General features: G+C 37.6%; 1 protein-coding gene and 2 long non-coding RNA genes across 10 annotated transcripts in view; 2 read left to right on the top strand and 1 right to left on the bottom strand.

The window, feature by feature from the left end:
- The window catches only part of LOC121303880 (protein Smaug homolog 2-like), a 34,809-nt gene extending 18,848 nt beyond the window's left edge, over positions 1 to 15,961 (top strand). For all 5 annotated transcript variants that reach the window (XM_041234735.1, XM_041234731.1, XM_041234736.1 and 2 more), the window contains 8 exons: positions 3,294 to 3,570; positions 3,967 to 4,052; positions 4,298 to 4,413; positions 4,864 to 5,062; positions 5,547 to 5,673; positions 6,252 to 6,335; positions 6,598 to 6,779; positions 15,717 to 15,961. In XM_041234735.1, coding sequence (XP_041090669.1) covers positions 3,294 to 3,570; positions 3,967 to 4,052; positions 4,298 to 4,413; positions 4,864 to 5,062; positions 5,547 to 5,673; positions 6,252 to 6,335; positions 6,598 to 6,626 — 918 coding nt within the window. In that variant the 3' untranslated portion in view covers positions 6,627 to 6,779; positions 15,717 to 15,961. The remainder of the gene's footprint in view (positions 1 to 3,293; positions 3,571 to 3,966; positions 4,053 to 4,297; positions 4,414 to 4,863; positions 5,063 to 5,546; positions 5,674 to 6,251; positions 6,336 to 6,597; positions 6,780 to 15,716) is intronic.
- Positions 15,962 to 17,822: 1,861 nt separating this feature from the next.
- LOC121303894 lies at positions 17,823 to 20,096 on the top strand. 3 transcript variants are annotated; one of them, XR_005947885.1, is made up of 4 exons: positions 17,837 to 17,854; positions 17,956 to 18,024; positions 18,964 to 19,042; positions 19,772 to 20,096. It is a non-coding gene; the product is annotated as an uncharacterized LOC121303894 (long non-coding RNA). The 3 variants fall into 3 exon arrangements; XR_005947886.1 differs by having other exon boundaries at positions 17,823 to 18,024; positions 18,967 to 19,042; XR_005947884.1 differs by having other exon boundaries at positions 17,824 to 18,024.
- A 1,015-nt stretch (positions 20,097 to 21,111) lies between these two features.
- LOC121303832 lies at positions 21,112 to 23,795 on the bottom strand. 2 transcript variants are annotated; one of them, XR_005947878.1, is made up of 5 exons: positions 23,535 to 23,795; positions 23,352 to 23,449; positions 22,400 to 22,482; positions 21,831 to 21,900; positions 21,112 to 21,409 (listed from the first exon to the last, which is right to left on the bottom strand). It is a non-coding gene; the product is annotated as an uncharacterized LOC121303832 (long non-coding RNA). The 2 variants fall into 2 exon arrangements; XR_005947877.1 differs by having other exon boundaries at positions 23,352 to 23,795.
- Positions 23,796 to 24,152: the final 357 nt, after the last annotated feature.

The raw sequence follows: 24,152 nt of genomic DNA, 5'->3' as shown, positions 1-24,152 counted from the left end.
ACCTTTTGAAAGAAACTGCATCAAGCCTACTGCACAGAAGGAAGAATTAAGGAATTCTCAAGTGGACAAAACTCTAGGGAGATGTGTGCTCCAGTTGTGGTAATAATGTGTAAACCATAGGTATTAGAGTGTGCTTGCAAACAAAGAGCTGTGTGCATTAGCAAAAAGGCAACTTTGATTTTGAATTTTCTCTGTGTCAAAAGCTTGTTTCAAGGGATTTCCACCAAAATTGCTTAACTTCCTGAAACCATGTTGAAAATGAATGATAGCACAGTAATGGCCAAAAAGTTTAGCATAACCCTATAGAATTAATTAATTTTGCTTTGTAAAGTCGAATGAAACCTGCTGAAATAATGTTACGTTAACATATTGAATTACATACCACTTTTTAGTTTTGCATGAACTTGATGAAAAATGTGACATTTCAAAATCTAACATGAAATCTCTTATGGCTACTATTATTATATAATTATATATTATTATGGCTTCCAGTAGATCAATATCACTTTGTAGTTTCTTTGGTTTACATGATATTAAATAAAAATTATTCATGTAGTGCTATTTTTTTTTTTTTTTTTTTTTTAATTATTTCTCAATCCTAAAGTTCTAGGTGATGCAAAACTTTCAGCCATAGCTGTGTGGCTCTGTAGCTTTAAATGGAAAGCAAAATAATGAATTAAAAGTATGCTGAACAGTTTATTCTTTGGAGAGAACATTATGTACCTTGCGTCAAACTCCACAGGTATTTCCTATAGAACCTCTTGACAGCTAAGTGGTTGCTGTGAATGCCATTTTTGTTTCACCAAGGAATGTCGGAGCTACTCGAGTAAACACTTACAGAAATAGCTGAAGCAAACAATGACTCGAAGTTTCAGACATGCTGCTGCCCCCCCCTGCCCCCCCCCCCCCCCCATCCCGAAAATAAAAATCCACTTAAGTCAGTCCGAATTATTTTAATTTGTTTTATGATGTTTGTTCTGGGTTATCTAATATAGAGTCTCTAGAGCTGTCTTTTCTAATTTTGCACATGTCTGGATAATCAAAACTCTGAATAACCTTTCTTTTTCCATTCAAACTGGATGACCTTTCACCTGCTGGACCTACCTTCACTACATAGAGTCGACACTGTGATGAGGAAGTCTGTTTAATTCCTAGCCAGTTTTTCAGTTCAGATCTTTGATAATGATAATCAGTGGAACCCAAAACCATTCTTTATGATTGAAACATCATACAAGGACTATATGAACATAATTATAGTTTAGATATTTTAACGTCGTGCAATCAAATAAACGAATTACGTCGCAGATGTCTACTTGAAGCCTTAATAGTAGTACAGTATTTCATGTTAGATTTCGAAATGTCACATTTTTCCATTTTTTTTTTTTAGTTTTTCATTAAGTAGATAGAGAAACCTACAAAGTGCAACGTAATTCAATATGTTAACGTAACATTGTTCAGCAGGTTTCATTCGACTTTATGAAACACAATTTGTTAATTCTGTAGGGTCATGCAAAACTTTTGGCCACAGCTGTGTAAAGCTACCTCTTTAGAAAATAAATTAGTTTAAACAGGTGTTGCATAAAATGTGTTAAGACTGCAGATTAGTTGTGGTTAAATTAGTTTTGCCTTTTCATGAAACACTATAAATAACTTCCTGTCAATATATGTTTTAATTAAACATTTTCCATAGCCTCGAAACAAATCTGAATTCTAAGGTAAAACTACGAGAAGTAGACAAACTTTTCTGATGATTCCTACGATGGACAGAGTTTTTTTAAGTTTCCAAAGGGTCACATTTAGACATGGTTTAAAATAGTTCATGCATATTTCTGCCCTTTCTTTGTCAATAGTTTAATAAAAAAAAGCTTGAAGATTTATAACAATCTGCTAAAATCAACCTCTTAGCTAATTTTTACCTTTTATATGTATCCCCATCGTCACAATTTTTTATTTACGTAAATGACCCTTATGTACAGTAGCTTGTGTCTTTGAAGCTAAAACAAGATTTAAGAGCTGATCTCAAATTAAAATATCAACAGGGTCTGCTTACTGCGATGTGGAACAATGGAGTTATCGTACACCAGTGTATTTTGGGGTTTAAGTTTTTACTGTGGGATACTGCAGCTGTATTCTAATTCTCTCAGTCTCTCCTTTTTGAGACTGAACTGCAAATCCAAATATTTGGCACATTCCTCCTTGAAAAGACCAACAGGCCTTGGACAGTCACGTAACTGGAGCCAGATCGAATAACATGTTAGATAAATGGGATTTTTGTAGTTAGAAAGGTGTCTTCTAGGGCTAAGCTTACTCCTAACAGGGTGTGCATTATTTTTGTTGCGTGCAGAACATCACAGTCATTTTTTCCCCCCAGTTATGCAAAAGATCAGATCAGCTGCATATTTTTATTGTTCTCATTTTTTGTTATTGTTTTATAAGCCTCAAAGTCACCGACCAAAAAAAAAAAAAAAAAAAAAAACACTTTTTCAAGGGCATATTTAAAAGGGTAAGTGTAATATTTTGTCAGAATGATTCAAGATTTAACTTTGTGTGTTTTATTATATGGTGTTAATCATTCTTATAAAGAAAGAAGCAATCTATTATTATTTATTTGTACTATTTTTCTTCACCCTTTATTTGCTGTCTGGATTTTTAAAATGTCACTGCTCTTCTGATATAGAAGGAGACACAATAATAATAATAGTAATATGATTATCGATAATGCTTTAGACAGGCAATCAGGACACAAAAAGTTATAACAGGAACATTTACGAATGAGATGAGGCCGTCTATACTCGTCTGGTAGCTGATTGATCTCAGAATGTTTTGTTATCTTAAAGGATACAAGTCATATAAGTCTTACAGGATCCAAGTGATTCAGCATCAACAACATGACTATGTAACCCATTCCTTACTCTCTTTGTGAAGAAGACAGCTCCAGTTGAGCTTTGTACAGGGTGTTTTACCTATTGAAAAAATACGAATTACGCAAGTATGCGTAAAGAATACGCAGAGCTGTTTTGGAGCACAGCTTGAGTTTGTTGTACTTTGTTGGTTCTGGTTCTCAACAGTCAGCTGTTAACATGCTGAAAATGGTAGCTAAGGAATAGGTCCTAGAAATGCCGGGACAGCTAACTCTAGCCTGCCTGGCAATTGCCAGAAACACGTGACTGATACTTTTGGAGTTTTCAGACTTTTTTACATAAAATTATGGTTGAATCCACTCCCTTGCAATGCAAGTTGGTGACTGGTGAATAAGTGACTTCATGATCTTATGGGTTGTTATGACTCTACAGGACATTCTGGAGGGAGGGAACCTACGAAACGCACTGCAGGAGCTTCAACAGATCATCATCACGCCCATCAAAGTGCATAGCACGCCACAGGCATCTCAGAAAGAGGCTGACTCCGCCTCCCAAGCACCTCAGAAGGGAGGCAAGCAGGGGGAGGACAAGGACCAGGCCACAGAGGGCTTCCAATCCCAAAATCCCTCTCCCTGTGACGCAGAACCGTCAGCAGCGCCCATCCATGAGGGAGACATTGCGGGTCAGTTTACTAGAGTCATGGGAAAAGGTGAGCAAAGCTGACTTTATAACTGTTCTCCTCAAACAGCACTGGGCTAATGTGTATCGTCTTCCTGGCTCTCATCTTCCGTCCAGGTCCTTGTTGTAACCTAGTTCTTGTCGACTCAGTTGCACAATTCTAAGCTGTGTTGGAGCTCAGAACTGGGAAAAGGGACATTCGCTAGGATAGTTAGTAAACAGGGCAAATTGTGATTTATAGGGAACACACATGCAGTCAAGGTGGCCAGGTTAGCGACTGTACCTTGATCCTTGATTCGAAAATGAGTTTAAACTAATTGTGCTGGTATCAAAATAACGAGGGTTCTCGTTTGCGTGGCTGCCTGCGATTATCATTTCACCACCTGTTATGAGTGGGGTTTTTGATTCTTTGTAATCGTTTTTCCAGTCTGCACTCAGCTTCTAGTTTCGAGACCGGATGAAGAAAACATAAGCTGCTACCTGCAGCTCATTGAAAAGTGTCTAACACATGAGGTGGGTATTATTAATTTCCAGCTGCTAAATCAAAATACCCTTTGTAGAGCTCAGTGAGCCATATGTTGGTTAGCTCTGTGTTAATGTATTAACTTGCTGGCTAGCACAGCCAAAGAAGTAATCATGATAATCACAGATCTGCTAGATCTTTTTCTTTAAGCAATGTCTTTTGTAAGGGTTTGGGAGGTTTCACCGGCTTGCTTGTTTTTACTGTATCTGATGCGTTTTGACGGTTTCCCCCTCAGGCGTTCACAGAAACCCAGAAAAAGAGGCTGGTCTCCTGGAAGCAGCAAGTGCTGAAGCTGCTGAGAATGTTCCCCCGGAAGACCATGCTTGACATGCCAGGTTACCGACAGAAAGGGTGAGGAGTGCTTTACATTTCAAACCAGTTCACTGGCATGCACCTGTAGGTTCTGAACCAGAATGTACTGAACCGCATTTTAAAAAAAAGCCAAACAATTGAAACTCTGAGTCCCTGAGTGGTAAAGCCTGCATGTTGTGCATAGTGAGTCATGCAATTAGCAGAGGCAGATTTGCATCCTGGCTGTGCTAAGTTGCCGATCTTCACAGGAATTCCACATGGAGAGTCACATTGGCTCTGGCTCCTTCGTGGGTTAGCAGGGTATTTGTTATAAATGGTCTATAGTTGTCACTTGCCAAGCTTAGTTGTTTTAGGCACTTTTCCACCATTGCATATTTTTATAAACATTTGTCTGTCTTTTTATTTTTTTTAAACTAAGTTTCTTTAGTACCGGAGATCTACGAAGACACCTGTCTGTCAGCTTAATTTAAAATCTTTCTCTTTTTGCAGCTGGGCATATGGGTCGAACTCCCTCCCCACAGCAGGCTCTGTGGGAGCCGGGCTTGGCCGTCGGGGGCAGAGGCAGTTCCAGATGCCCCCTCGAGGGCTGCCCCCCAGCCGCATGGGGCTGCTGAGTCCAGCGGGCATTGGTGGGGCCTCCCCCAGACACACCCTCACCAGCCCGGCGCTAGGGGGTCAGGGCAGGCAGGTCAGTGAAGGATTCAGTTTCCAGAAGTGAATGTTGAGGAATAATGTCTATCCTGGCTCAACACAAGGGTATAATTCCATCAAGGGGTGTCTGGTCACATTAGCAAACATTTAAAGGCATCAAGGACAAGGATCTATGAATGCCTGCAAGTGATGGCCCGAAAAGTGACATTTTTACAAAATTGTTTCATCTACCATAAAGTATATTTGCAAACACGTACTCGGCAGTTGCCTATGTAGACCCTAATCTTTGCTACTTTGCATTTGCTTTATTGTGAGCCCCATCTTTAAACCATATCCTCTTTCAATACTGATCGCATCATCCTGACTAACATACTGAAAAGATAGACAGCACTCACAACTCCCTGTCCGTATTGAATCCCACAATTGTAATAGATCAGTAGTAATCGCTAAAGATTGCCTTGTGTGAAGCATCCTTAGTTTACCGTGACACGGCACACTAACCCTGCTGATTCCCCCTGCAGAGCCTGTGGTTTGCTAACCCCGGGGGCAGTAACAGCATGCCCAGCCAGAGCCGCAGCTCAGTCCAGAGGACACACTCGCTGCCCGTCCACACTTCTCCACAAGCCATGCTTATGTTCCAACAGCCTGGTGAGTCACAGAACACAGCTCTGCCATCTTCTCCAATGGTGTTCTATTGGTTAAAATGTGTACTACTACTACTAATAATAATAATAATAATAATAATAATAATAATAATAATAATAATAATAATCATCTAGATTAAAAAGCAAATTATTTATTTTAAACGGCAATAAAAAACACCAGTAAAGCATACCCTTTTTAAAGGAAACTGATAACAAAATATGCAATATAATTTGAAAAGCATTGAGGTGAGGTAATAAACTGACTCCATTGTGAATTAGCAGTTGGTTTATCTGTGTAATTCTGTAAAAAATAAATATAAGACTATAAAGGGGCAACAATATTAATCCAGAAATAAGACAACAGTTTGTTTTTTTCTTTGTTTTATGCTGGGTTGTTTTTTTAATAATAATAATAATAATAATAATAATAATAATAAATGCACAATGGCAATACTATATATATGTATATGTATATGTATATAATATTTTAAAGAGTAATATATAGATATAGACCTAACTCTGTACTGGAGCAGCCGAACGCATGTAGCTGCGCTGTGGTTAATGTCTGATGTTTTCCCTCAGAGTGCCAAGTTCCAGGGACTGACTTGGAGATCAATCCCACACTGGAGTCACTGTGTCTCAGTATGACAGAACACGCCTTAGGAGGTGAGGGTTCAAATCCTCCTTTAAATCAATTCCCGTTTCCAATTCCTTCTAAAGGAAACTAAATAAAATGCTGTCCAATGTACATTAAAAAATAATCCAAACATTTTCTCTGGCACGTGGAATTATCTTTAAATCAGTTTGTTATAAAATCAGTGGCTGTAATGTGTTTCGGATATATTATTTGATAGAAATCATCTTTCAACGCCCCAATGATAGCTCCCATTTAAATGTCTGATTTATTTTTTTTGTTCTCCCTTTACAGATGGCATGGACAGAACATCAACTATCTGAAAACGACAACAAAACAGGCTCCACTTCACTATATAGAAGACCTATCCTGGATGGCTTTTTATACAGGAGCTAAGGGATAAACCGCCACTCACAAACAACAAAGTACAGCAAATGGCCACTACAAAAAAAACAAAACAAAAAAAAACTAACTGTGTATGTTCTCTCATATTTTTCTACTTTATTATACTTATTAACTAAGGTTTATTATTATTTAAAATAAAATTGAGAGTCCTTCATTTAAACAAGGCAAAGAAAAAGAGTTTTGAATACTCAGATTTAAAGTCAGTAGTTATCCACTATATTGAAAGTGTCTGTCTCTTACTGCAAGTAAAGCAAAATTGCCATGGGGGGGGGGGGGGGGGGGGGGGGGTAGCTGGTTTGTGCTGGTCATGAGATTTTAGTTTGGGAAAGGGGGTCTGAACTACCTTAATTTTGAAAAACAACGTTTTTTTAAATATGGTCAAGTTGTGGCTTGAACCTCTTTAAAGAAACGACACCCACCCACCCCCCACCCCCCCCACCCAACACTTAAAATTTGTAATAGTTTTCTTCAAGTTTGGGTATCATAACCCTAGTGGGTTGGAAAGAAACACACACTATCTCAACATGACTGATCCTGTTTTTTAGAGCTAAAAAAAATGCCTCTTCTCTAGTCTTACAGACGTATTATAGCGAAATTTTTATCGCTTTTGTTGTTTACTATAAGTACAAACGGTACTTTGTTTGCCAAAAAAAAAACGTATTTTTTTTGTTGCTGTTCTTTTGTGTTTTTGTGTATATATATATATATATATATATATATATATATATATATATATATATATATATATATATATATATATAAAATCTCAAAATCAAAGAAGGGCAACCATAGCCCTGCACTTATAGTCAGAATTACTTTCATTGAACCTTCCCCTATATATCCAGCGATGAAGAGATTGAAGTCTAATACAGAAAACAAGTCATCTGCGTGCAACTGGTTTTCTTATAGTTGGCTTTCATTGTGTTTTACCAGACAGCGATCAACATCTTGAGCTGTTTGTGAGGCAGCCACTCACTCGCATCTTTCTTTTCTGCCTCCATAACGACTCTCTTAAACAGTTTTATTATGGAGGAAATATATATAGTGTGTGTGTGTATATATACGTCTTTCTGGAAGTATTATTATTTTTTTGCCGGGTTTGGAAAGCACTTTAAACAAAGACCATACACATTATTGCAGAATGTGGGAATGACCCAAATGTTATTTAGACTTGCCTTCTCACTCTCCTCCCTGCCTAACCTGCTTTGGTTTGAAGTCACAGGAACTAAGATTCCTTTGTTTCCGCTGCCTGGCTTGACAGGTCTCCTGAAACAATACCTCATTTTAGATAACTTTAAAACCTTTAAACGTATGATAGCATTGTCTCGACACAAGTTCACATCAGAGGTTTTTTACACATACACACTCTTTTACACACAGACCTTTGTTGACACATCCGTACAGTAATTGCACGCACAGCAAGAATTGAACCTGTTTTTGTTTTCTTGCTTGGTACACATTTGTGCTCGATTTCTAAATAGACGTTTAGGAGTTTGGAGTAAGGAAACAGCTGCTGGGAATGCAGCCAAAGGATATTAACTGTTGAGAGACGTGTGGTAGGTTTCAGCTGTAGGGGAATAGTAGTTAACAGTGTTGGAGAGTAAAAGTCGACACCAACCAGCACTCATTTTACCCTAAAGAGCAACCGAGTATGCTCCAATAAATTCTCGATTATTCTATTATTCTTGCTGCTTTGAATTGCTCTGTATGTCATTTTTGGTTCACTTCCTCATGACTTTATCCTCTGTGGAAGTTCATCTTGTACACTGCTGACCAGCAGTTACACTAGTCCTAGTGGGTACAAGAAGCACATTGGCATAAAACCCCATATAGAACAATGTGGTATTTCTTGCATCCAGTGGAGGTGGGTTAATGCTTACTCTCTGGTGTACCAGGGGAGAGTATTTGAGAACCTATGAAAGTTATGTGCAAAGTGATTCTGATCAACAATGTTGTTTTGAGACCAAGTTTATATACAAAGCAAGTCGAAACACATTAGTTTAACATTTTAGACCCATACCAAGGTAGTGTAAGGGTAATACTAGTCTGGGCCTATGGAGGCAGAATGCAGCAATGTGGATGCTTGTTAAATCTTTCAAATCCCAAGCCATAAAATATGGATAGAAGCAATACCTAAAACATAAATAAATAAATAAAATGCACCTAAAAGGTTATATAGGATATATGTCAAAACCATAATTAAGAGATCTGATTATCCCAATAGCAGGAAACAAAAGAGCTACAGCTTTCCCTCTCCTATCCCACACATTGACCAAAACTAGACTAAACAGCTTCTCCCACCCTCAACAATATTTTCCATTAGGGATTTTTCTTTTTTTTTTTTTTTTTTTTTTTACCTAACAAATGTTAAGACTAGACAGTAGGCGTATTATTTTTTTTTTGTGTGTGTGTGTGTAAATATTCTAGCTATATCTGAGGTCCTGAATTAAAGCAAGTGAAATATTAACAGATTTGTAACGCATGGGTTGCTTCTGGGGTGCGCAAACAATGTGTCTTTCTGACTCAATGGATTAACCTTTATCTCCCCCTTCTATGACTTCGCTTAGCCCCAAAAAGCAGACCCTGAATACTTCTATAGGTGTTTTTGAAGTGGAGCTATGTTTTTGTTTCTTATGGGAGATTATGAATACCTACTGCAGGTGTTATTGTCTATTGCAGATATTTCAGTGAGTTTATTGGTCTGAATGAAAGAGGTACCAAGTTGGACTGACAAACCAGGGGAGCATTACAAGCCTTGTGCATCTGCTTATCTAACAGTGGCATTTAATAAGGGTTTATAGCATTTGTTTGCATCTTCTCAAAGAGCAATCGAATCAGCTTTGTCACTCTTTATCTATTCCAGAGTGCAAGAGATCTTGAATTGAATGTGAGGTCAGTTTATGGCAACAGTCTTTCCCCCAGCGCAGACCCCTGTCTTTTGGTAATTCCTTTACCGACTGCTAAAATCTAGTAGAAATCTAATGCTAATACATACTCCTAGGTTTACCATATCATTTCATGTTGACATTTTCTGTAGTCAAATACAAAACGGAAAGCTGTTTCGGTGTTGATCTTGTAAACAGCGGCAGCTTTAAATATTGGCACCCTAAACCAGCCGTGGCCTCTTTCGAAGTGAAAAAGGTGGTCTGTAAATCTTTTAAACAAGACCGGGTCAGTGCAGAGTGGCACTATCACGTTATGCACTTGTTCATTATAATAGACCCCACTTTCTCATAGTCCCCCCCCCCCCCCCCCCCCCCCCCCCCCCCCCCCCCCCCCCCAGGAGATTCTTGTCGTGTTTCTTTCTGTCAGCTTTCTGTACTCTGGATCATAACAGAACTGTTTTGATCACTGCTATATTAAAGGAATCCGTGTATTGTAGACTTAAAAAAAAAAAAAAAAAAAAAAAAACATTGGCTTGTGGATCTCTTATTCGGCAATTCTCTTAGAAGGTAGTTTTAGTAGTAGCTTGTTGTGACTTTAAATCTGACACAGCAAGCTTTTTAATGCAGGGTGCTATTGGATATGTGTTGTTTCTTAACAGACAGTGAATTGTGGCCAAGCTGGGTATCCAGCACAGTCGGATAATAATCGGATTTTTACAAATCTTCCTCCTTCATAGCTACATAATGTTAATGGAGACGATTCATTCTTGTTAGGTAAAGGGACAATGAATTCTACTAACTCCTAATGTGGTGATCTTTCAAATCTGGAATGGAGTCAATTTCGAGACCAGTATCTGCACTTCTGTTAGTGGATTATTAATGTTGCTCAAGAGTTAAACTGTTTGGAACCTCAAAACCGGTGCTTCTTGCCTTTGAGATGGATGTGTTTCCTGTGTGTCTGGTGTAGATGGTTTGAGTTTGAAGAGTCAATAGCAAGTGAAGATACTGCAGTGTTCCATGTCCCATCCCCAAGTACAACAACAAATAAAGGTTCTTGTTTTGTTTGTTTTGTGTATGTTGGTGGGATAACCCCATACAAGACATTCTCAATATATCTCGACAGCACCACCTGGTGGATTGCTACTGTTTTGAGTTATAATTTTCAGAATGTGCCTTTACTGGCTTTGAGTGGCTTAGATGTTGGTAGATAATGCTGGGAATTAACAGACTTTCTCCTTCCATTCAAAGCGTGCAAGAACTATGCCAGCCCCACCTACTTGTCATTGATACACACAGGGTAGGTGGGGCTTAGTGAATGGTTCCATTGTCACATGGTATGAATGGAATGAGGAAGATCTGTTCAGTCTGGACTAGCTGAAAGCAGGGTTAAAGCCAGTGAAGGCAGATTTAGAACGATGACTCTTCCGTATTGGAGCAATGGAACCGCACCCAAGAAGTAGGACGTGAAATGTAAAAAAAGCAATTCAAATTCAATTTAAAGCAATCCCTATGAATCTCAGTGTACAGGGATTGATATACATGTGTGGAGGGAAATGGTGTAATTGCTTATATAATGACTTTTTTTTTTTTTAATTCTAAGTAGACTGGGGTGTATTTTAGTATTGTGGCCAACCCAAATGTTTGACCGTCTGTGCTAGGGGCAATCTTTGTGTCGAGTTCGTCGGAGGGTTCAGTGGGAAAGGGAGAGTCGCAGAAAGGATTTTGTAGGTTACCGTTTACTTTGTGTGCAGTGTGCAGCTAAAACTTCACTTCCAAGTAGCAATTAGCCAATGCGTTACAAAGCAGGAGTGATACTGGGTGGGCCGACTTGATTGTGCTGGGACATATTCAGTCAAAAACGTATATTCAAATGTTAACACAATTAGCTGAAATAAAAAGAGGCAAATACCATATTAAAGTAAAGAAAGATTCGGCTCGCTAGCCCCATCAAAAGCCCTACTGAACAAAGGAGGGAAACACACATTTCAGTTCAGTTGTGTAAGCATAGCTCTTTGCTTGATATCTTTTTTCTTTGATTTGTATAGCAATGTCACAGTGATATGTTTTCAAGATTTGTTTCTTTGAATATTGGAAAATGTCTCAGTGCTGTAAGCCATGTCTTTGTAGATTGCATGAAACTTGGAAAGCAAAATCAGTTGTAAATAGGGTTGTTTTTGGATGTGTTTTGTTTTGTTTGTTTGTTTAACTGTCCATCTTGTGTATTAAATCCGAAATCGTACCTCGCCCAACTGCAGTGATGCATATACTGCCTGCTCCCCAGTCTTGTCAGTCCTCCATTTTCAAACATGCTACTCTTACCATACTCCAAACCACACTTAGGAAGGGACAATACTCATTTCACTTGACCCAGCCAAATAGTGGCAGTATATTTAATTGCTCAGTAAATTGACAATTCGTACAAAAAATTGCCTTTGACTACTTAAACTAGAAAGGGGTTGCCAGACAGGGTTAATCGTCCATGGATAGCACTAAACTAAAATGCAAACACTACCAAAATTCACAGGACAAGTAACACTATAGAATTATCAGTCTTAAGGTGCTGTCTCACTTGTAGCAGTTGTATTCTTTTGATTGTGACTAGGTGTCTGACCAGTTGTGTGACTGCAACAGTAATCAGGCAATGGGCAGGTACTGGGGTCTGATTCCCTTTCACCTGTATGGTTGGTAGTTTGACCTGTGACTTTTTTTTAAACTAGCTACTTAAGCACCCTACAGAAGCTAAGCTGTGACTGGAAACCTAAGTTTACAATCCTGTAAGTTGAAGGTGATTTTCCTCAGTTGTAAAGCTTTTGTTCAGATCGCCAAGTATGATTAAGCACTATTTAGTGGACTCGATTTGGTAGTAATTAGCCCCAGTGCAAAGACTCCACCATTTTTTTTGTAATGAAAAACCACGCAATGTTGTTAAATTTCAAATAACAATTTCTAAATATTGCCTTTTCTTTTAAAGGGCACTAACTTGTATAGAGAATCACTTGGCGTTGGAGAGCACATCTTCTACAAGTAGGATAATGCACAAGGCTTTTCATTTGCCAGTTACATGAAAGGCATAGAGCACTTACATTAAACTCAAACCTGCATTTCAAATATTAAAAGCAGCGTTTTCTGTTCATTTGGGTTCTGGTTGATAACTTTTTTTTTTTTTTTTTTTTAATCGTTTAAAAAGTGAAAGAAATCTCAATTTTTCTGCACCAGTATTTCAGATTTTATAGGATTAAAAGATAGGGAAAGAAATATGGTTAAGGGGGTTTAATTACTCCATAAATTGCTGAAGTTATTTTGTTTAGTTGTTTTTATGGGAGGCAGGCATAGTTTAGAAAATACGTATACTAGATTTTTTTTTTTTTTTTTTTTCTGGAAAATATTTTCCTAAAACTTGTTACCTCTTGTAATGTGACCATGTGTTTGTCTATAGCTTTGTGTGCTAATAACATCGTATCTAAACCAAATATAACCAAGAAAGCAAAAACTTCAGCAAGCAGTTAAAAATAACAACTTTCTATATCTATTTTTTGTGTGGTTTAGACATAAAGCACAAGTTTTCTGTATGTGCAACCCTAAAACAAGTTTGTCTTGACAAGATACCCTCCCCCTTCTAAAATGCCTATTGTCCCTTCAGTGTGGTGATTTTTTCAAATACTTTTACAAGACATAGTTACAGGAAATGCATAAAAGGTTTGCTGCAAAAAAAAGTAAAGAAAAAATACACACCAATGGAGACACCCTCCTAGTATTTACAGAGACAATAGTTAACTATTTATTTCTACATGAAAAGGGTCCTCTTTACAATAAAAAAAAAAAAAAAAAACAGATGTTATTTTAGATATGTTTTATTATGAATAACTTGTGTTCTTTGCTATGGCTGGTAACCATGAATACATTATGAAAATTGTTGTGTAGTCGCTTGGTTTATAATTGCTTTTGCTTTGTGCAGGCAAGTAAGCAAAAAGAAAAAAAAAGTATTTTTTTTCAATGTTAAAGCTGTGCTTATTGTGTAATTTTATTTTGTTATTGTTTGTACGTATGGGGGAGAAAGAAGGAGAAAAACTTGAGCTGCCTTTACATTGACACTAATGCATCTTGTTTCTACAGAAGAGAGCTTGACTTTTTATTTGGGAATTAAAAATCAGTTCTCTGTAAATGCTTGGTACTGTATTTGTCTGCTAACCTATATATTGGATTTTTTTTTTTTTGTTTGTTTAACCTTTGGAATTTGTTGAAATGGACAACTGAAAATAAATGCTAGAGTCTACAGTGGTTTGAACAAGGCTGGAAAGGTGTGTGTGCGCTGTTGTACACTACAATCTAGAAAGAAATAGTACTCCTTTAGACCATTGGCACTCCACTCCCTTGACATCTGTTCCAGTCCTGGTCTGTATTCCAACCAGGACCTAAATTAGTTAATTGCCTCTTAGCAGCTTCAGTTAACTACATCAGAACCTGCTTGGAGTAAAGACCTGGACTGGAGTAAATCTCGAGGGCCAGAGTTGAGTACCACTACTTTAGACTATTCTTTTAAAAGTCTATAATATTTATCCTGAACATTGACTGGATTTTTGTGTGTGTTCCCTTACCATGTTATAATATTTGCAACTGAGTAGCTCTTATTACAGTTACTCAAATATACTGTGTGTATACATACACACACACACACACACACACACACATATATATATATATATATATATATAGTTGGCACTAGATCTACTCCCATAATGAAATGCTGGCTGACCTAGCCAAAGTTGCATTATCTAGGCAATTAATGGCTCCTGATTCTAGTTGAAAGCACATTTACATAGATATAACACAAGCTAGTTATCCTGTTCTTTAACTTCATAGTCTTACATTCTCATAGTCTTACATTCATAATGGCATCTCAGCAAAAAAAAAAAAAAAAAAAAAAAACACAATTTCTGTGTGAAGACATCCCATTTCAATCGTTTTTGAACTAAACCATGGCTCTTAATTGTGTTTTTACTCAAACCTAGCAGCCAAACCAGTTTTTTTTAAATGCGGCAAGTTTCACAGACCCCTATTTTGCACTAGTCTTGGACTACCTAAGGTAGTATAGGGTAGTATAAATCCGGGTCTATGAAACTAGTCATTTATTAGTTTCCTATGCATTGTACCATTTTACATTTTGTTGACCTGAATTCTAGCTATTCATTGTGTGATGAAACGCAATCCCACTGAAACTCAAGTACTTGCAGCTTACAGGAGAAGAGACTAAGCGTTTCAACAGGATTTGATGAAAGGTGAAAATGAAATGCTCTCCATTTGTGGATTGAACCCACAATACAAAACTTAAAACTGAAATCAATGCAATACCTGTTTTACCAAACCCTTAACAGGTAGCCATTCTTATGTTCTATGCATAACTTTATAAAAGCAGACCAGATACTATGGAACTGCATATACAAATATACCAATAATGTACTTTTTTAAATTTGTGTCATTACTGTCTTACCATACAAATGGCTTCTTTATAAAATAATGCAAGCGGTCAAGCACATCTAAAGATCAGCTCTAAACAATTGGGGTATATGTTAAGCTTTTATTGAATGCAAAGAGTTAAAAGTTGTTGGTTTGGTTTTTTTTTTTTTATGTAAAGGATTTTAAATAGTGGTTGAAAACAATGTGTTTCATCAAAATGGGATAAAGAAAAAACGATCCTTAAAAAAAAAAAAAAACATTCCTTAAAACTATCTTTAAAGTTGTGTGAGTCAGGCCCATGGCGAGCTTGAGCGAGACTTGCAAAGAGCTGATACAAATTATGACTTTATGTAGGAGACAGACACACCATCAACAATGAATTGGTGAGATCATGTTGGAACCTCACAGGACTCCTAGGTCTCAGTCTGACGTAGGGTTTAAAAAAATATGAAAAAAAGAAGTGACCTGTTCTCATGCATACTCAATAAAGGAGTTAATTCTTCGCCCCGACAAAAATAATTCAGAACTAAAAGGGTTAATGGTAGATTTTATTTCATTTTTTTCTCCAAAAGTGGGTTGTTACGATAGCCTATGGATTTTTTTTTTTTTTTTAAAGAACATCATTTTTGTGCATTCGTTATTTCCTAATCTGGTCTGGTTTTATTTCAGCTTTCCAGAGTATTCCTGCTTTACAGCAATGGTGGGTGTGCAGGGTGAGATGTGTACAAGTGGAGCCTGAACCCCCTTTTCTGTGTAAATGCAGCTTTGTGTTGTTTTGTACTGGGTACTGGTGCCGGGGGGGGGATGTAAAACAGCTTTTTAAGCAGTTTCAAATTGTTCATGTTTTGCTGCTTTATGAAGGCTGAAACATTATTTTGAGGACATTCATACCTTTGTTATAATACATTTAAAGAAAACTAACCTTGTGTATGCGTCTTCATTGCGAGAGCATAGGGCTATGAGAATATAAGCATATATGGAGGCATCTCTCATCCTAAAGAACTGTCCGATTGTGATGAATCTTGTCATTTTAAGAACAGGTTATTCTGTATATAACATTTGTGATAAATATTCTGGTAATATTATGTAAAGGAGATGGTCACATTAAGAATGGAAAACGGCAGCCAGGAGTTTCAGCTTGTTCAATAATCCGGCTCCTGTAAGCATCACTTTGAAAGATCTTCACAGCAGCTATCTCCCCGTTACCTCGATTCCAACTTAACGACTTACCCAAAAGTGTCTTTCCCTAAAGTCAAGACGATATCATACGTCTCTGTTTCGGAGTAGATAACCGCTCTGTTTTCCTTCTCGATGCTTCCCTCCTTCCTTTTTCTTTTGTCTATATAGATGGAAACATACTAAGTAGGTAGACTTTCTGAGAGAGTGGTCAAGAACTACAGCCCTGTACAAGCCCACTACAAGTGGAATTCTACTGTTCCTATGCACAGTTCTATTGGCTTCATTTATCTATTTCACATACCGGAATAAAACTCTCTCTCTCTATGAAGAGCTATAGTACCTGTTTAGTACATGTCAAATGAAAAGAAATGTCATACCATGTTGCAGTCTAATATTTCTCAAAAGAAGATTGGATACCTTTTACTGGTCTAAACAAAAAATTATCACAACCTTTCAAAAGGTCAAAAGCTTTTTTTATTTTTAGATTCCACACATCATTTCTATTTTACTTTACCACCAGTTTTGAAGTAATTGTGAAACAGTAAACTTATTTTTAACTTATTTTACCCTTTAAGCAGGCCCCGACACAAAAATTTGATTTAAGCTATTCAGTGGAATTTTATTGCGAACAGATATAAAAGAAAACGTACTAAACTAAATTATTTCTTCACGGTTCTAATTAAAATTGGACGGCTAAGACGTTTACCGATTTTAAAAAAATAAATAAATAAATAAACTTCAGAAGCACACATTAACTTTTTCTATGAACCACACTGCCAGTTTCTTGCTTTCACACAGAGTGCTCTGAACAACAACAACAACAACAACAAAAGCTTTTATGCCTACCTGCCTGCTAATTACAGGCAAGTGACAGTCATTAACTATTAATGCCAGGTGTACCTGATCCTGGCTCTCTCCTGTGGCATTCTGGGGGATGTAGTCCTTTAGCACCACCTGGACTACATTTTTCTCTCATCCTGCTACATAATATAATGTAAATTAAAACCACATGTGGAAATTCTTCACATAAGTGGGTGACATAGTGCAGGCCATACAGATGTCATAATTTGAACTTTTCATGCAGTTGTGATGTCACACCATTCCAACTCCATGGACACATTTAAACTATGAGTCAGCTGACATCATTTCTTGCTGCACTGAGGAAGGCGGTATCTTGAAACACACTTGTCTGGTTTTGATTAAACAATCTGCATGCATCTGGTCTCCAATGGGACACGTGTTACCAGAATCTGTTAAGTGTTTAAAACGTTTTATTGCCTTCTAATTCTTTGACTTTGAACGTGGGTCTCAGTATATAAACGCAGGTGACATATCCATTTAGTAGACTGTTTGGTACACGTCCTTCTTTAAAGAAGATCCACCTTCGCTTCTTGCATTGTAAACTGTTGTACAGTCGGGCTCTGAACCAATAATGAGATAATAAACGGATATTTTCCACCTGGCGGAGCCGGGGAGTCCCGTTTCGGACACGCCCCCTCCCGGTGTGGTCCGAACGCTAACCACGCCTCTCTAGATGTAAGGCTGACGCTAACCACGCCCTCCAGGTGTAGTCCTGACTGTGGTCCCGCCCCCTCACCTGAAACGCAGGTGCGGCGGGGAAGATGGCGGTAAGGCGAGTTTGTGCTGCTGGTCTCTCTGAATTTTTATTTTATTTTTATTTTTAATTGTTTATTACTATTATTGATATTATTATTACCTCTGTGGATAGTTCTAGCGGACTACAGTGTAACATTTGCAGTTTTGTACGAAGTTTAAAAAAAACATCGTCCTCATTAAGGTAGGTGTGTTTGTTTGTTGGTTTGTTAGTTGTTGTTGTTTTTTTTTCGTATTTATTGCATAAATTCCATATTCCACGAGAGCTTAATTTGCATTATCAATTTGGTCACCTTTTAGACATTTCTGTTTGCAAACCATTTTTGACTGCTGTTGAGGCGGCATATTAGCTAGAAGCGAATGAAGCGTCTTTATGTGTATATGTTATCTTGTTTCTGTAAACCTGGTAGACTAATATTAATCACATTTCGATTAGAATATGGTTTTAAAAACTTAAATTAGATGAATGCAACATCAATAATGTATTATCTATCTATCTATCTATATCTATCTATCTATCTATCTATATATATATATATATATATATATATATATATATATATATATAACTTAAATGACCAAAACGTCCCATATACCTGTGTAATTATATTGTACTGTGCACCTTTACTTATAGGAATGTTTTCTTTATTTGTAATACATCATATTTTTAGGCTAAGTAAGGCATATAACATGCACACATGCTTTCCTTCACACATAGAACCTGTATAATTACTCAGGGATACATTTACACACCCACGTGATTCGTGCATAATAATGTACACTTTATTAAAATATACTGGTGACGGAATGCGCTCTGAAAACAGACATGCTCATTCCAGAACGTTACCCGCACTGCATGACCAATAAATACGTCCTAACTGGATCTGGAATAGAAACTCGCGTTTGTTTTTCACATGCACTTTGACATTTCACATGCAATCATTTATATATACAATGTAACATTTAGCTTGAAAAAACAATTGCAACAAAAAAATAGCCTTAGCACTAGAGTATGTCTGTGTTGTATATTGGACATTACAATGGCACAAGTTAAATACAGTACGAATGGAATCGTCCAAACCGTTTTGTGTACCTTGATTCCTATCAGTTTATTTCTTTTCAGAAGCAGATGGATCTTGGGTCCTGTCTATGTGTGTTATGGGAGGATGTGAAATCGGTGACTCCTTCAGGCTTGTTTCATGGTAAGTGGGGTTTACTTTCTCGCACAGATTATTGTGCATTATTAGACTGCATTGCCAACTAAATATTTGCGTTCCGTTTTGTTTTTGGTAACAATTAAAAATGTAATTATTTTCAGCAACATCACAATTACGGAAACGGTACCTTTTCAGTAAGCTACAGCAATCATACTGCACTATACCAGATGTAGGAGAAGCACAGATCTGAGGGAAATCAGTATTTTATCGATCTATTAGCGTAATGTATGTGTAGAGTTTTAAACATAAACCATAAACCTAAAGCACTTCCAGTTTAAATAAAAGGGAAAGAAGATGTGTTTATTAACACCAAGCGTTTTACCCTTTTTGATATTAAACCAGTACAGTTCTGCACATGACTGCTTTATTAGCACATGGTCATTGCAGAATAGTTAGTTCGTTGTGCGCACGAAATGTATTTTAATCCAGATGCATTACATGTTAAAGATAGGCAATGATGGGTTGTCATTTTGCCCTGCATTTATGAGATGTAAATAAATAAAATCTCAGTACAGAAGTGGATGCGGTGTATCCGGGTATTCCAAGATTGTAGTCGCGCTTATTTATGCGCGTTTTGTCAATTCTGTTTGAGACTTTGCAGTCAGCACTGTATATGCATTTACATCTTTCGGAAAGAAGCGTTGCTGTTTTGTATGTTGCTTATTCTGTTTCAGGTCTTTTTTTGTTAATTATTACTATTGCTGCTTTTTTCAGGGAAGCCGCCCGACTTCTGATACACTTTTCCTCGGCAACTTTGCCGTTCCTGCCTTCCTTGAGAATTCCTGGAGGTTGAAGCGAGGAGATGGGAGTCCGTGACTTGTTGGCAAGTTGCTGTTTTTTCAGAGTAATACATTTACATGTTTTGTATTTTGCCAATGTATGCACAGTAATGTCACGTGTCTGCGTTAACCCAGTAATGTAGGCTACAGTAGATTATTTCTGTGTACCGTGTTGTTGAATTGTGATCGCTATTTGCCTGCTTGACTGTGTGTTCGCTTAACGCCTTGGATTCATTGTGTAATAAAAGTTGTATTGTTTATTGTTGTTTCTGTCCATCGTTTTCTTCTAGATCCGTGTTGTCAGCCTTTGGGTAAGTTGTTTGGTGTGGAAACCTTGCTGAGACCAGTGGTGAATACAGTATCTAGCAAACGATGCAATGGAGATTTGTTTTTTCAACTTGCCCAATTGGCAAGGGGGGGAACTCCGTTTCATTTTTTGTTGGGTACTGTGGAGGCCACTCCCTTTTTGTGCCGGTGCAAATTTTCCCGCCAAAAAACTTAGTATATAGGGGAGGGGGTTGTCCTTTCACATGTCAATCAAATGTAACCAGGATGTAGCCAGCCCACCTCCCTTCCCCACTGGGGAAGGGAGGTGGGCTGGCTATGCCCTTGATCAGTGTGTATGCGTATTTACACTGCCCTCTATCAGATATTGGGGTGTTCAAGGTTGACCCAATATCTGGAGGAGGGCAGTGTACATGTGCATACCCGTATGCAGATGGTATTAATATCAGGGCATTGTTACTTTGAGCACACCAGACTGAAGCCAGCTCATCTCCCTCCTTAGATGGGAGATAAGACTGGCTAACTTTTTGTTTGGAGTGTTCAAAGTTACAATACAGCGATATTGGTACCATACATGCATACAACTATATAGGGCACCAAGAGCACAGCTGGAGCTCTCCAAGCAAGGTGGTAACCAGCTCACCTCCTTCCCCCAGTGGGGTGGGGTGGCTACCACCTTGTTTGGAGTGCTCCAAATACCTCCCCTGCTGTGCTCTGGAGCCCCCATATACTAAGTTTTTTGGCGGGAAAACTTTCACCAGCGCAACCAAGGGTAGCATCTGCAGTATCCAGCAAACCATGAAATAGCGTTCCCCCTTTGCCGCTAAGAGCGCAACTTAAAAACAAACGGCATTGCATGGTTTGTTAGATACTGGCTGCACGTGCACAGAGGAAGATTTTCTTTTCCTTGCCAAAAAACGTCACCAAACACCAGTACATCATCCTCAACGTCAAGAAACAAGGCATACTAAAAGAAGAAAAAAACACACATTTATTGAATCAATTGACAGAAACATATAAGGAAACAAATGAGGCATACTGTAAATGTAACACTTGCAAACATTAGCAACGACAGCGTGTTATTACAATTGCACAAATACTGCTGTAGCAATTAGGCTGTATTTACTAGAATATAAAACAACGTCAACAGAATTATAAAATATACAAATATTGTTTAAATCAACAAGACATTACATTACTCCTCCTCATCACCATGGCAACGGATACCGTCAACGAGAAGCTGGAACAGCATGGCGAATGAACCCAGAGCAACAGCAACATCGTTTTCCTGAAACAAACAAATAAACAAACAATAAGACACACACAATGAACTTGAAGCATTTACACTGCGCATTACCCGAAAGGCGATGAGCTTTTGGTTTAAATGTGTCCTATATCGTTGCTGTGCCGCTGCATTGTTCGTGTTATCTTGTGTTCCAAAGGAAATGTTAAAAGCAAATAAACAAACTTTGTTTTACAATGTGTCTTATTAATTATTTAAGTCTTAAGGTTTTTTTGTTTTGTTTTGTTTTTGTTTTTTTTACAGTAGGGCCTACACTTAAAATCACATATTTTCTGTCCAGCTTGTATAATTTGCGCATCTATATTCTGTGCGCTCTCTCTCATGAATAGCAATAGTTATTGCACACCTGATAAGTGTAAGGCATCATAAAAACGTACTGTAAGTGTGCGCAAACATGTTGACTTACCATTTAAACTTAATCAGTAGCGTCGGCAGGTATAAGCAAACGCTGGACCCAGAGCAACACCACCATGCGTCTGCAATAAAAGTGATCAAAAACACGTATGCAAAACAGTATAACAAATAAACAATATAAGATACAAATACAATAACGGAGAATATATTGTCTATTAAGAGTCAAGTTCTACACAACGAGTTCATAACATTGATTTATGAGAAGAAGAAAAAACACAGTCTGACCTTCCAATGGTTCTGGAACATGAAAGCTGCGGCAGAATGTCTTTGAACTTTACCATTTTACAGAACAACACAGGAAGCACTTTTCAAAGAGAGTCATTCTCATTTCCACAAGCGTCTGATATGTTAAACAGCCCATGGTAGAATATCAGATTGATACAAAAGAGGTATATTACATTGTGTTATATCACTTACACAGGCGAATTAGCTTATAAAAGCAATAATGAGCATTTCTTCACGCAACTACCATCTGACGCTTCCTAACTGCCCCTGCCAAAGTTAACAAGTGAGCATGGCTATGCTTGAGTACAGTATTGACCGTTTATAAGCTGTACTTACAGTAGCGTAATGATCGTACACCATATTGAAGTGTGGTTACTTGGAGACCAGACTCCAGGTTCACCGGTACATGATCAGAGATCCTATAAGAAAATACAATAGATAAATAAATCAATACTGCTACCACCAATAAACAGTTCGTAAACAACAGACTCATATTCTACGTTCAAAATACACACCACGAAGAACGCATTATTTCAATGCGCAAGAGAGGCTCAAAATCAATGTTGATTTATTTTTAATGGTCTATTCATTTGTTTTCTATTTTCAGTTTTAATTATAACACAAAGGCTAATGCAAGTATCAAAACACTCCTGACACAGTATCCTCAAATCAATTAAACAATCCAACAAAAACACGATTTACACGTTTTCATTTTTTCTATTGAAATGTTTATCAGAGAGTTAGGAGTGACTCAGTAATGCCACTTTAATTGCACTTTATTTGTGTCCTTTGCTTAATGCAATTTTTATGATTTTTGCAAACGGGCCTTTTAAGTTTGTTTCTAATTTGACAATTAAAACCACATTTAACTTTTTTTCTGTTTAATTAATTTAAAATACTTGTTATTGTTTAATGGTTAAATTCTTCATATTGTGTGTGTGTGTGTGTGTGTGTGTGTGTGTGTGTATCGCTTTGAGATCCTTGTGATGAAATGCGCTATAGAAACGTGAAAATTATAGTGTACATAAATAAATAAATAAATGCACAGGGGGGAAAAAACCCATACTGCATCAAATGCGTTTCTGTAACTTATGAAGACACATAAAAGACAACGTTTTAAAAGGAAAGCACGTGTTTTATTAAATTACTTCAGTTAAATATATTTACATTTTAAATTATTGCAACGCACGGGTTTTATATGTTACCGGTATTAGTAACAACAACACATATATTTAAACATACTAAAACAAATAGTTAGCATTATGTGAAATGCAAAGCAATATCTTACCTTTAAAACGCCAAATCCCCTTATCCTCCCAAACAGAGAAAGAGCAATGCAGAAGTCCCTTCGGGTTTGGAAAACAAACGCTATGTATGCTTCCTAGGCTATCCCACAGGGAAAGAAAAAAATAAACAAATAATACAAAAAAATGGAAAATAAAATGTAGCAACAGGAGGAGTACAAACTCACCTCGCCGCCATCTTGCCTGCAGAACCTGCGATTCAGGTGAGGGGGCGGGGCCCGAGTCAGGAGTACACCTGAGGGGGCGGGGCCCGAGTCAGGCGTACACCTGAGGGGGCGTGGTCGAGGCAGGCCAGCAGTCAGCGCCCTCAGGTGGAGAAATTCGGCATTTCATCATTGGAGTACCATTGTACAGAAATTTTCTATTTGGACATTAGCTGGGTATCCCATTGAAGAGAACATATCTCGTCCTGAAACATTCCACCTTTATTCCCAATAATCCCACATAATCCACAATTGATTAATATATATATATATAATATATTATATTATTTATATATATATATTATATATATAATGATGGGTCCCAGGTACACTATATATACTAAAGGGATTTTGGACTATCTGTGGTTCAGCACTTAAAGAGTAAGATTCAACTCGACTTTAGATAAACCAGTCCCTGATTCAAATCCCAGCTCACTTATTAATTCACTGTGAACCTGAGCAAGTCACTTAACCTCCTTGTGCTCTGTCTTTCAGGTGAGACATTGCTGAAAGTGGTTCTGGAGCAAATTCATACTTCACACTTTAGGTATTTCTCATATTTCCGGTTCAGCTAAGCACAGC

Source organism: Polyodon spathula, chromosome 35, assembly GCF_017654505.1.
Source record: "Polyodon spathula isolate WHYD16114869_AA chromosome 35, ASM1765450v1, whole genome shotgun sequence".
In the NCBI taxonomy this organism is placed as follows: domain Eukaryota; kingdom Metazoa; phylum Chordata; class Actinopteri; order Acipenseriformes; family Polyodontidae; genus Polyodon; species Polyodon spathula.
Note: the sequence above shows the minus strand (reverse complement) of the source record. Positions and strands in the feature narration are given on the sequence as shown.